Below are 13,621 nucleotides of genomic sequence, written 5' to 3' on the forward strand. Positions count from 1 at the left end.
GCCTTTTCTCTCCTTACCATAAAATGACATGCACTGGTTACATTTGGCCTGGATCCAGTCTCTTGAAATGTACAAGAAGCAGCATCTTGCTTTGCTCTGTGTACTTTGGTTCACTTCTGTGTCTGAAAAACAAATTCTTTCATTTGTATAACAGGATTTACCAGCCCTTCAGAAAGATACAAGTAATGTTCGCCAAGTTTTCGGTTTGATACCATGTATTTCTTTGTCTGCTAGCCTGGCTCCTTTTTCTTGTCTGTCTGCTTCACCTTTACTACATTTTTATTTTAGCTAACTTCCTGGAATAACTTCTGAGTGTTTTCTCTTATTTCATGGTAGCCACTGAAGTGATGGGGATTATGCAGAGAATGCTTTCTTTTTTGCTGTTTTTCTCGCTACTTCACAGCTACTTGACCGATTTTTCCTACATCGGATCGTCTTTTAACCTGCAACCATCTATTCAAGGTGACAAGGTATGCAAGTCATTTTATTTATCAAATGTAAAAGAGATTCTTTAACAAACGTACATGAGTTACAGTAGCTGGTAAAGTGTTTCAGGTAGACGTGGAAAAGACAGAAATTGATAGACAGTGAGAGACAGGGTGACACCAGTAATATTTTGGAAAAGAAGAAGCAGTTCATATATTACTGAGACAGGATGAACCTAAATGGCTTATTAATTATGTGTTATTAAGATTTGAGGCTTGTAAGGTGCTGCCACTTAATTTTCTTGGCTACTGTATATGAATGGTACATGCTACAAATATAAGGCAAGTCAGTTACAAAGGAAATAGAAGAGTGTTCAGTCTCAGAGGAGCTACCTGCCTGATGGAGATACATTGCCTTGTTTACTTTTGTAAGCTGGATGACTTCTTTTAGTCTCGACAAAGCATGATTTGTTTATATGGTAGGTTTACAAGTGAGGGTAACTTTATGATGGATCCTAATTACTGAGGTTCATAAGGCATTCTTAGTCTGCCTTATTAGTACATACAGCCTTTTTGACTAAACAGTACGCTCACTGGTGCTATGTTTGCCACTGATAGACTAGCATAGAAATAAATTGTGTGCACATGTTGCAACATACACTGGTTAAATACCAACTTTAATTTGCAGCAACTACTCTGGTAGGAAGCATTTTGTCTAATAATGTATCTTTACAGATGCAGTTATTTCCATGGCCTGTGTACGTATTTTAATTTTGTTCTTTATACTTCATTGGTGATTTAGTAAAACAGGTCAAGCACCTGGCTGGTAAGGGGGGCGGAAAGAAAAAATAGCCATAAGGGTCTGCACATGGCTATGTGAATAGATGGTGCCTTAACACTTTCCTCTCACTAATTTGAACATTTCATTTGCTTGCCTAAATTGTTCTTTAAAGTGTCATTCATTAAAACCAATGCTAAAATGCTGTGATTAGGCTGAAAACTAAATACTGATTTTAATGTTGTGGGGAGAGAGAGAGGCAAAACTGTGCAGCAGACAAGTCTTAATTTTTTTTTGTTTTTGTTTCAAAGGCAGTGTTAAATGTCTTACCCTACTTAATCTTAAGGGCATGCTGAGATTGAAGGGCATGTAGTACATTGTGTAGGTTGTCACTGATATGAGACTGTCACACCAGGAGCAGTATAATAACACAGACCATTAACACCATGTTCTGTTTTATGAGTGTGTGACAAACCACAGCTCTAGGAAGAAACTCATAACTGCTTCTAACCTGTAGAGCCCCCAACTGCAGTTTGAAAAGAAGACCAAGGAATGGCATGGTGACCATACTACCCGGTGGGTACATGTGCTAAATGTATTTAGTTTGAATTTAACACTAAACATCCATTTTATAGATCTGTTTGCTTTCTGAGGGGACAGAAAATATTTGGGTGGATGACTTATTCATAGTCACCCAGATTGCAAATGAAGGTTGTTTGACTCAAACTGAGTCTCTATGCGATATTGCTCATTCAGCTATGCACCCACCACCGCCTACCGTGTATCACTGTTAATGATTATGTGGTTCCAATTTTAAAAACGAGTTGCTGCAGTACTCCAAACGTGGGAATCTCTGAATAGGATGACAGTGTTACTCAGTGTAGTAGGTAATGGATACTTATTAAGATATAAATATGAAGAAGGGTTGTATGAAGGAGAACATGGGGAGACTTAGGGGATTTTGGATATATTATGGGACACATAGGCAGATGTGATGCTGGTCTTTGTAATAAGAAATAGGATAAAATGTTTGAATTTATTTGAAGATAATTGTTTTATAATTAAGAAAACTAGTGCAAATCTATGAGTGGTTGACTATCTGTTCTTTTTTTGCCATATGCATTTGTGTTTTATGGACTGAATTAGTGAGTATTTTTTATAAAAGCCCCTCTTCAGTTACCACCAGCTTAGATAGATGGACCTCAGTTGAACATGTCTTCCAAAGGAAGGCACCCCTCCTAGTAGCATCCTCCATATGGTGCTCGGGATGTGAATCTTATAGAATATAATTTTACAGAAGTTACTCAGGCAACAAAGTGGAATTATAGACTTGCTATGAATCTTCTGTGATCCCTAATCTGAACTGCACAATTGGATAACAGAAATTAAAACAGGAAGCAGATATGTAGTCTTATTTTGGTTGTTCTTTAAATAGAAACCATTTCAGAAAACAGAGCTAAGGTTTACAAACATTATTTTAATTCTTATATCCAACTCTGTCAAGTTGCATTTGAGCCCAGTAGTGGCTTCATGAATAGCCGATGCCACCTGCAGGGTTTCATTATGATGTTGTTGAATGTGTAGCTGAAAATACAGGTTAGTATAGTATAACCACAGAAGGATGTACTGAATGTGGGTCGGTACAGTATAACCACAGAAGGATGTACTGAATGTGGCTCAGTACAGTATAACCACAGAAAGATGTACTGAATGTGGATCAGTATAGTATAACCACAGAAGGATGTACTGAATGTGAGTCAGTACAGTATAACCACAGAAGAATGTACTGAATGTGGGTCAGTATAGTATAACCACAGAAGGATGTACTGAATGTGGGTCAGTATAGTATAACCACGGAAGGATGTACTGAATGTGGGTCAGTACAGGATAATCACAGAAGGATGTACTGAACTAAAAGACTGCAATAGGTTACTACCTGGGGGCATTATTTGCCAGAGAGTTTTAATGACACTGCCTGTCCCTCAGTGGTGACCACTGAAACACTGGAATCAGGCTGGACTGTCAGACCTGTACTATGTGAAACTCGTGCTACTGACCAATAACACCAGTATTAGCATTCAGGCAATTCAGATACTCCCGCCTGTCTGCCTGCCCATTCCTAATCACCTTTTCTGAGGTCTTCTGTGAAACTGAAATAAGTTAACAGGTCTGTAATTACCTAGTTTCTTCTAAGATCTGTCTTTATGGAAAGGAACTAGCATGACCAACTTCCAATTGTTATTAAATTTGTGGGGGGTTTTTAGCCGCTTTACCCAATACTACAACCAGCAGTGTTTGTTATACCTATGTCCCGCCTCTAAGTAATGTCTGAGAATTACACAGAGTGCTGTTTGGACAGGTTCGTGTTTGGAATGACTACCATGTAGCACTACCAGTGATTACAATGCTCACAGGTTCTTGTTTGGAATGGATACCATGTAGCACTATCAGTGATTACAATGCTCACAGGTTCTTGTTTGGAATGGATACCATATAGCACTATCAGTGATTACAATGCTCACAGGTTCTTGTTTGGAATGGATACCATGTAGCACTATCAGTGATTACAATGCTCAGAGGTTCTTATTTGGAATAGCTACCATGTAGCACTATCAGTGATTACAATGCTCACATGTTCTTATTTGGAATGGCTACCATGTAGCACTATCAGTGATTACAATGCTCAGATGTTCTTATTTGGAATGGCTACCATGTAGTACTATCAGTGATTACAATGCTCAGAGGTTCTTGTTTGGAATGGATACCATGTAGCACTATCAGTGATTACAATGCTCAGATGTTCTTATTTGGAATAGCTACCATGTAGCATTATCAGTGATTACAATGCTCAGATGTTCTTATTTGGAATGGCTACCATGTAGTACTATCAGTGATTGCAATGCTCACAGGTTCTTGTTTGGAATGGATACCATGTAGCACTATCAGTGATTACAATGCTCACAGGTTCTTGTTTGGAAAGGATACCATGTATTACTATCAGTGATTACAATGCTCAGAGGTTCTTATTTAGAATAGCTACCATGTAGCACTATCAGTGATTACAATGCTCACATGTTCTTATTTGGAATAGCTACCATGTAGCACTATCAGTGATTACAATGCTCAGAGGTTCTTGTTTGGAATGGATACCATGTAGCACTATCAGTGATTACAATGCTCAGATGTTCTTATTTGGAATGGCTACCATGTAGCACTATCAGTGATTACAATGCTCACAGGTTCTTGTTTGGAATGGATACCATGTAGCATTACAATGCTCAGACCATGTAGCACTATCAGTGATTACAATGCTCAGAGGTTCTTATTTGGAATAGCTACCATGTAGCATTATCAGTGATTACAATGCTCAGAGGTTCTTGTTTGGAATGGATACCATGTAGACTATCAGTGATTACAATGCTCACAGGTTCTTATTCGGAATAGCAACCATGTAGCATTATCAGTGATTACAATGCTCAGAGGTTCTTGTTTGGAATGGATACCATGTAGCACTACCAGTGATTACAATGCTCACAGGTTCTTGTTTGGAATGGATACCATGTAGCACTATCAGTGATTACAATGCTCAGATGTTCTTATTTGGAATGGCTACCATGTAGCACTATCAGTGATTACAATGCTCACAGGTTCTTGTTTGGAATGGATACCATGTAGCACTATCAGTGATTACAATGCTCAGATGTACTTATTTGTAATAGCTACCATGTAGCACTATCAGTGATTACAATGCTCAGAGGTTCTTATTTGGAATAGCTACCATGTAGCATTATCAGTGATTACAATGCTCAGAGGTTCTTGTTTGGAATGGATACCATGATCATCAGTGATTACAATGCTCACAGGTTCTTATTCGGAATAGCAACCATGTAGCATTATCAGTGATTACAATGCTCAGAGGTTCTTGTTTGGAATGGATACCATGTAGCACTACCAGTGATTACAATGCTCACAGGTTCTTGTTTGGAATGGATACCATGTAGCACTATCAGTGATTACAATGCTCACAGGTTCTTGTTTGGAAAGGATACCATGTATTACTATCAGTGATTACAATGCTCACAGGTTCTTATTTGGAATAGCTACCATGTAGCACTATCAGTGATTACAATGCTCAGATGTTCTTATTTGGAATGGCTACCATGTAGCACTATCAGTGATTACAATGCTCAGATGTTCTTATTTGGAATGGCTACCATGTAGCATTATCAGTGATTACAATGCTCAGAGGTTCTTGTTTGGAAAGGATACCATGTATTACTATCAGTGATTACAATGCTCACAGGTTCTTATTTGGAATAGCTATCATGTAGCATTATCAGTGATTACAATGCTCACATGTTCTTATTTGGAATATCTACCATGTAGCACTATCAGTGATTACAATGCTCAGAGGTTCTTGTTTGGAATGGATACCATATAGCACTATCAGTGATTACAATGCTCACAGGTTCTTGTTTGGAATGGATACCATGTAGCACTATCAGTGATTACAATGCTCACAGGTTCTTGTTTGGAATAGCTACCATGCAGCAATATCATTGATTACAATGCTTACAGGTTCTTATTTGGAATAACTACCATGGGGCAATATCAGTGATTACAATGCTCAGAGGTTCTTATTTGGAATGGCTACCATGAAGCACTATCAGTGATTACAATGCTCAGAGGTTCTTATTTGGAATGGCTACCATGTAGCACTATCAGTGATTACAATGCTGTAATTAAAAAAAACTTTATGCTTGACTGTAGTTTTTTTTCTGTTACAGTAAAGTAGTTTTGTTTGTAACTGAAACTGGTGTCCCCCTTAAATCCCTCCCTAATAGGGGGGTTAAGGGGGCATGCCAGCCCCCACTTGCAAAAATAAATATTGTTAATGTATTGAAAACAATGTAATTGCACCTTTTAAAATGAACTAAGTATGTGGCAGGATGGATTTTTTTCTCATTCATGTGGAAGTACTTGGGAATTTGTTAACAAACATAGAAATCCCACAGCTAAGAACTTCATGAACTAGCTCACCCGCATTGTTTTTTAGACAATTTGAAGTCTTTAGTAGCGCTATCATATTGAAGAATAGTCAGTATGTTCTTGAACCTGTAGTCCTACAAAAGCAAATATAATAAAAATCTTGAAATAAACATATTGTCATGTACATACAACTATTTGCATTGTTTTATGCTATGCATCTAATCATAAGATAGGAGACTGCCCATATGATGTCACCACTAACAACTTTATGCAACTTTCTTAAGTTACTATGAGACTGAAGGGGATAAACATTGTCCTACTGGAAATGTTTAGTAATCTGAGAAGCAGGTTATCTAGAGCCAACACATTCTCGCCATAACGACTATTGGGTTCCATTCTTCCATCTTACCTAGTCACATCTTTATTTCTCTGCCATGCATGCTGTAATATTACATACTGACAACCTGTCTGACTGCTCTTATATAAATGTAGAAGTGAGCAACTTACTCATTAATTCAACCACACCCATAGTATTTTCAGGCTTTTCTGCCATCTTTGCATATAAAGACATGTCCTAACTCCTCCATGTTTCACATTATTTCTGAAAAAATGTTAGGATACTAGTAGATTACTAGGCTATTGACTCGGTGGTCACTTTAAGCTGAGCCGTTTCATCCCAATGTAATACCGTAGAAGACTGACCATGTCTAGAAGGGTTGTGGGTTCCATCTCCAGTAAGAATTCACAGTGCCCAATCCACTCGTTCAGGCACTTCTTGAACAGTGCCCTAGAGGTGCTCTGTTTCACAAGAATTGGTAGCTGGGAGATAAATCTGTCCCTCTAGAATGTCCTGTTTAAGTCACAGGCCATATTTAGGTCCTTGGAACTGGTAGCCCTAGTCTCATTTGATTTATGGATATGCTGCAAGTTCATTAGGTTTGGATCTTGGACTGATCTGTAGGCCAGGCATAAAAGTCTCCCCTAAGAAGTCTACATGATACGGAGTATAATGAGAAGGACTTTAGTCAGTCTGTGTAAGGCACATGCTGGAGCACCTTGATCTTTGTTAGAAACCACTGAGGTCTCTCCAATTGCTGCAGGTGCTTAGTATGGTACATGCCAAATAGGGTGTTATACTCAATTATGGTCTGGATAAGTGCCGAGTATAGTGGTGTTATAATGTCTTTTGCTCTCAAGGTGACACCTTTACCCATCAAGTGTGCTACATAGAAAGCTTTTGTAACTTCAACCACCATGTGTCTACTGTAGTAGGGTCACATGTCAACCTGTGATCCCAGGTCCCCTAACACTTCATGGGTACTTGGGGTATTGTTATTGATTTGACAATATGAGGGGACATTGTTTGTGCTGAAGGGAATGATAATGCATTTCTTTGTAATTCAGTTTGAGACTGTGACTAATACATCAGTCATTGGTTTGCATGAGACTCTCCTTGAGTATACTGACATCATTTGGGGATTCAATGACTGCACCTAGTTTGCAGTAGTCTGCAAACTTGGTCAGCCACGACCCCTTAGTTTTGAGCTGAACGTCTGAGAAGTATATACCAAACAATAGGGGGCCCAGCACTGACCACTGTGGCATACCACTGGTAACAGGTCTGCTGATTGATGTGGCATCACCCACTTTGATAGTGTGTGTCTGGTTTGTGAGCCAGTTGGCAACCCATCTTACAAGAAAGGGGCTTACATTCAGTTTGCTATGTTTATCAGTAATGCCTGAATGTGGGATTGTCTCTAAAGCCTTTGCCAGGTTGAGGTATGCTGTGTGCACAAATTTGGCCTAGTCAATGACCTTGGTCACATTTTGAAAGAAATCCACCAGATTTAAACAGGCATGATCTGCCTGTCCTTCATGAAGCTGAATTGGGTAGGATCCAGGCTTTTTGCCCAGTGCCTCTCTCTCAGTCTCTGTCCGTGTTTAGGGTCACCTTAGCCACCAGATAAGAACTGTTACCTTTTTGTGCGCATTCCCATTGGCATTTCGTAGTCTATTTTCACTCTTTGTTCTGTAGACTTTCATCATTTCACTGATACTCTGTCTTGCTGGTCTGCGTAGACAGATTTGTTTAAGAAGATTGGTCGTGTCACAAATTTCATCAGCAACATTTCCAGTTAAATAAAATGTCTTCAGTGCTGCGATCAGAGTAAATGTGAAGAGCATCAATGAAGTACCAATGCAAACCTCTGCATATTGGCATAAAATGGACCCACTGCTTAAAATGATATGGATACATACCACAGACAGGGAAGGGAAATAAGACAATATCTTTGGTTATAGTGTTTGCATGGTGTTCACCCTCACAGTTGCAGACTGTGATAGGAACAATGAGAAATGAGCAATAAAAAAAGCTGTGCATACAGTCAAAGGTTTAGCATCACTGAATCTTGGGATTGTACCACCTGAAAAGAAAATTACAGTACTGATTCTTAACCAGTAACCTTTAATCCTTGTATATTAACAGGTACATTCTTACTTGGAGAGGTACACAGAAGCTGCAACACAGTAACTAGTGGTGGAGTCTGACCTTAGGAATATAAAGTGACCGGCAGCCTGTCACTAGCACTAGTTTTGGTTGACTGCCATTTCAGGGGAGAATTCCCCCTTCTCCACTATTGTGCAACCTTGGAATAGGTTATGTTTAAGTTCTGGGGTGTGAGGGTATCCCCCCACATGGAAGGTGCAAGGGGGACTTACCCTCTTGCAAAAAAAGATTTACTCCGAGTTTTACCAAAGGTCTTTTAGTGAAACATTTTCATAGTTATTTGCTGTCAGGGGGAAAAAGGTGCCAGTCTGTCTACATAATTCCAGCTGACATTCATTCTAACCGCTGTTATGTGCAGGTTGGATATTTAAACTGAAATGTGAAACAATTATAAATAAATACATTCATTTGTAAAAGCTTGTTTATGAAGTCCTTGATAAATCTGTCTGATTTAGTTACACATTTCTCATACAGATGTAAGACTTCAGTTTAGCAACCTGATATCAAACGTGTGTTGTTCCCACAACAGTCACTGCAGCTCAGCACAAGCAAATGCAGTATGGCTGTGTAACACAACCAACAAAGTACTAAACAACACAAATTTTGAAAATATCACGTATGCCTTGGTTTATCTTGTATTACATAGTCCCATAGCTACTAACACCCCATAAACTGAAACTTCAGATAAAGTTTTCACTTCTGCTGGCATTAAATCCGTATGAGATTGTGAACAGTGGGGACTGGGGAATTTACCCTTTTCCCCACTGTAGAGCTTTGTCGTGGTTATATATAGGTTCATAGGTTGGTACTAGGCTCTCTGCCTAGGGCCTATACAAGCCTAGCCATAACAATTCCCTGGCTATTTCTTCCCACACTATTTACTTTAATTAGTAGGGGATGTGGGGTGCAAGGAGGCTTGCCCTCTGTAAAACAGTGGTTTAAGCATTCAACATTTCTGTACTTTGATGATTTGAAGTATATATATATATATATATATATATATATATATATATATATATATATATATATATATATATATATATATATACACACATACACATCTGTGTGTATGTATATACATATATATATATATATATATATATATATATATATATATATATATATTATAACATACACATCTGTGTGTATGTATATATATATATATATATATATTTAGTACATAACATCATAACATAAGACAAAGAGACTTGAGCAAGTCTTTTAAAGTTGCTCAAATATGTATGCTCTTTTTGAACAATTATTTCCCACAGCATTTCACTGCAGTCTTTATATTAGGTTCATAGGTTCATAGGTAGGTACTAGGCTATCGGCCCTGGGGCCTATACAAGCCCAGCCAAAAAGGTACCCTGGCTTTTGCCACCCAAGAAAATGATTTTCCTGTGCCACTGTCGAGCAGAGCCACAGAGGTGATCCCCGGGGTGAATTTCCTATTTCTCATCCAATCATCAAGATTTTTCTTGGAGAGTGCAAATGAGGAGCTTTGCTTTGAATGCCAGTGCATTGGTAGTATAGAAGAGTGGGGGTCTTTTTTCATGATAAAATTATTAACTTAGGTAAGACAGGCAAGGTAAAAGTATTGAACAGACACCAACGAGGGAAATTTTGGAAGGAAAATAAAATCTTAGCATGCTACACAGAGTTCCTGGCTCTGATCCATTTACTGCAGGATTAGTAAACTTGATACGGGTTATTAACATGCCAGAAAACAAGTGTATATATAAATAAAATAAATGTTTTATTAACCTGCCAGAAAACCAGTGGACAAAAAATAAGTGTTTTCAGGCATTTGTTGATGGTAAAAATATAGCTTGTGCTGAACAATGTGTCCAGGAAGTGTTTTTTTATTTTTCCTTAATGGTTTACAGTAAAAATTTATTTTTCTGGCCTACAGATAATTATGGACATTACTGTAGTTGTAAACACATATTATTTTATTCTACAGTCATGAGAATTCAACAAAGAAAGGTATTTTTCCTTCCACTGTGACCTACATTTGAAAACACAATTGCTTTACAGTGACCTACACATTAAGGGAGTATGACTAGTACATTTTAGCATACTTGAATCACTTCATTTCTGATAACATCCTGGCTGTTTATGCAGTAAATGACTAAAATTCTCGTGTTGTGTCTGAACAGCCTAATTTGAATTCAGTTTATAGAAAAACAGCTATGGCTTACTACAGTCAAGCTACTTTAGCATTCAGTGGCCCTGCGCTTTATAAGTAGGAGAATACACATTTACAATTTAGTTACCCTAGAGGCACAACAGGCCATTGCTATCAATGTTCTTATACGTGGACTAGAATACTCCTTTCCTACTATTGCCCCAATGTAAGGGCATAACCCCTCCTTACTTCAAACCACAGAAAATACAATTTTCAGGTTTATCTGTTTATCAAATGCAAGGTTAATTGGCTCATAATCTCTGCCAGTGCTATTTACTTAATTTAACATTTAGTCTACTCACGGAATGATGTTGCCCCTACCCTTGTAGCTAACAAACTTTGTGGAATAAGAACTTTCTTGGCTCTAGATGAAATACCCTTTGCAGTCAGCAGCTGCACGCATACCTCTCAACTGTCCAGATTTTTGCCTCCTATTTTTGGTCTGTTTCTCATAACATTTGTGGTTTTTCAGGCAGATCACTGAGGCTTGATGTCACTAAATGACATACATTTGAGTTTCATACCCTTCAGAAAATGCATGCTGAAACCAATCCTGTTATTCTAACAACTTTCTAAGTTTACAACAGGAATATTTAAAAATATGTCCCTATTTTTGTCCCTTTGCCCCCCATTACTTTAGGCTTTGTCCAGATTTCTTGTGCTAAGAGGTTGAAAGGTAAGTGTACCGGATAAAAAAGATTTCCTAACAGCTGTTGCAACATGATGATCAAACGCAAGACAGTTATCTGCCCATGTTCAAGGATCAAAGGTAAGAGAATTATCTATCCATGTTCAAGGATGAAAGGTAGGGGGATTATCTATACATGTTCCAAGGTGCATACCATAAGATGGATGAAAGGACTGTTTACCAAATGCAAAGATATTGCACTTTTTAAGCACCACTTGTTGACATGTGTGAATCCAGACATGACTTCTGCATTTCAGAGGGAACGTTAAGGATGACACCAAGATTGCAGTTGTCTGCAAAACATAATTAGCCAGAGATCCCCATTTGTAATTTGGAGATCTGTGAAGTATATGTTGACTAGTAGAGTTCCAAGTACAGAGCCCTGAAGAACACCAGTTGTCATCTTCATGTTTGCTGAGGATGCACCTGCTACCCTCACTACATGGGTTCTATCTCTCAACCACTTTGCTGTCCAACTATGTGTGGGTCAGTTTGGAGCACAGTCAGCTCGCCCCCAAGTGACCTAGTTGATGCACTGAAATTATACACAAAGTTGGGGACCAAAAAGTAAGAAAAGGTCTTCAACTGCAGTCACTAGTCCTAGTTACAGTTAAATGTAGTGACACTGTTGCTCATCCAGTGTAGCAAACATCTTGGTCTTTACTACACTGTATGAATGAAAGTCTTGTTACTTTTATGCAAAGGAAAACTAGAGATAACTAGTCTTAAAGTCTGAAAGCCTCAGCCTCACTGCAGTAAGAAAAATAATCCCATATACCAGATCACCTAGTCTAACCTACTGTGGGCCAACGATCAACACCCCATCACCATACTTTTGAAAACTGCAGTAGTGCTATTACCTTTCTTAGTCCAAACAGTTCTTGCAGTCTTCAGAGTTTGACACAGAATGAGTTAAGACTTATTTTCACATTTTTACTTTTGTGGCGGTTCCTAGATTTTCATGTCATTGTTCTATTATTTTGACTCTAGATTTCCAACATGTCATCTAATGGACCATGTCTAGAACTGTAATATGCAATTCATGGTCTTAAAAATTGATTTCACAGTTATGATGTAAAATCATTTTTCTAAGCACTGAGAAATTTCTGAGAAAAAATGTAAAAACTACTAAAGCTCTGAGCATTTATTCATTCATTCATGAATTCATTCATTCTTTGTTGACCAGCCATGGGATTCAGAAAGGGCTACCACCAGTAGTAAACCCTAATGCTGCAATTTTTCCACTGGCAGCAGTCCTTTCTGATTCATTGATAGCCCTATCATGATAATTCTGCATGGTTTGTAGAATGACCACAGTAGGCTGTCCTCATGACTTTCTATAATGTTAATGAGCATTCCTGGGGAGTGAAATATGACAATGAGTCGCATGCACTCCGCTGGAAATGCCTGTGATAAGGGATTATGCAGCCTAGCAAATCGTGCAATTTATGTAGCCCAACAATTATAAGGCCATGGTGGTGCAACGGTTAGCATTGTTGCCTCACAGCAAGAGGTTCTCCGGTTCAGTTCTCGGCTGGAGCACCTTCTGTGTGGAGTCTGCATATCTTCCCCGTGGTCGAGTAACGTTTAAAAAGACATGCAGGTAGGTATGTCCATGAATGTGTGTGCCTTCTTTGAAGGTTGGGGCATTGGGCTGGCACCTCAGCACCGTAAAAATCCACCGGAGTTCCGCTGTTGTGACCCCTAACCGAGAAAAGCCAAAAGATATTAGTATGTAGCCCAGCAATTCATACAATTGCTGAGCTACATAAATTAACACAGCCAGCCATGTTAATTAACACAGTCAAAAAGCTGCATTCAGCCTTTACCCTGAATGGGGAAAGACCACACTACACGTAAGTGTCAGGGAGGTTAGTAGAGAGGTAGTAGTGGTAGGGGGTGTGTCTATATGCATGACAGTGTTTGTGTGTGTCTGCAGAGGCTTTAGGTGTGTGTGTGTGTGTGTGTGTGTGTGTGTGTGTGTGTGTGTGTGTGTGTGTGTGTGTGTGTGTGTGTGTGTGTGCATGCGTTTAGGGCTGGCTGGAGG

General features: G+C 38.7%; 1 protein-coding gene across 1 annotated transcript in view; it reads left to right on the plus strand.

Annotated features, from left to right (window-relative positions):
• The first annotated feature begins 231 nt into the window (after nt 1-231).
• Nucleotides 232-13,621, plus strand: part of LOC122791269 — a 564,593-nt gene continuing 551,203 nt past the window's right edge. The window contains exon 1 of the mRNA XM_044058939.1: nt 232-470. Within this exon, the coding sequence (XP_043914874.1) occupies nt 330-470 (141 nt within the window). The 5' untranslated portion in view covers nt 232-329. The remainder of the gene's footprint in view (nt 471-13,621) is intronic.

Source organism: Protopterus annectens, chromosome 17.part0 (genome assembly GCF_019279795.1).
Source record: "Protopterus annectens isolate FY-2018-M chromosome 17.part0, PAN1.0, whole genome shotgun sequence".
NCBI lineage: Eukaryota > Metazoa > Chordata > Ceratodontiformes > Protopteridae > Protopterus > Protopterus annectens.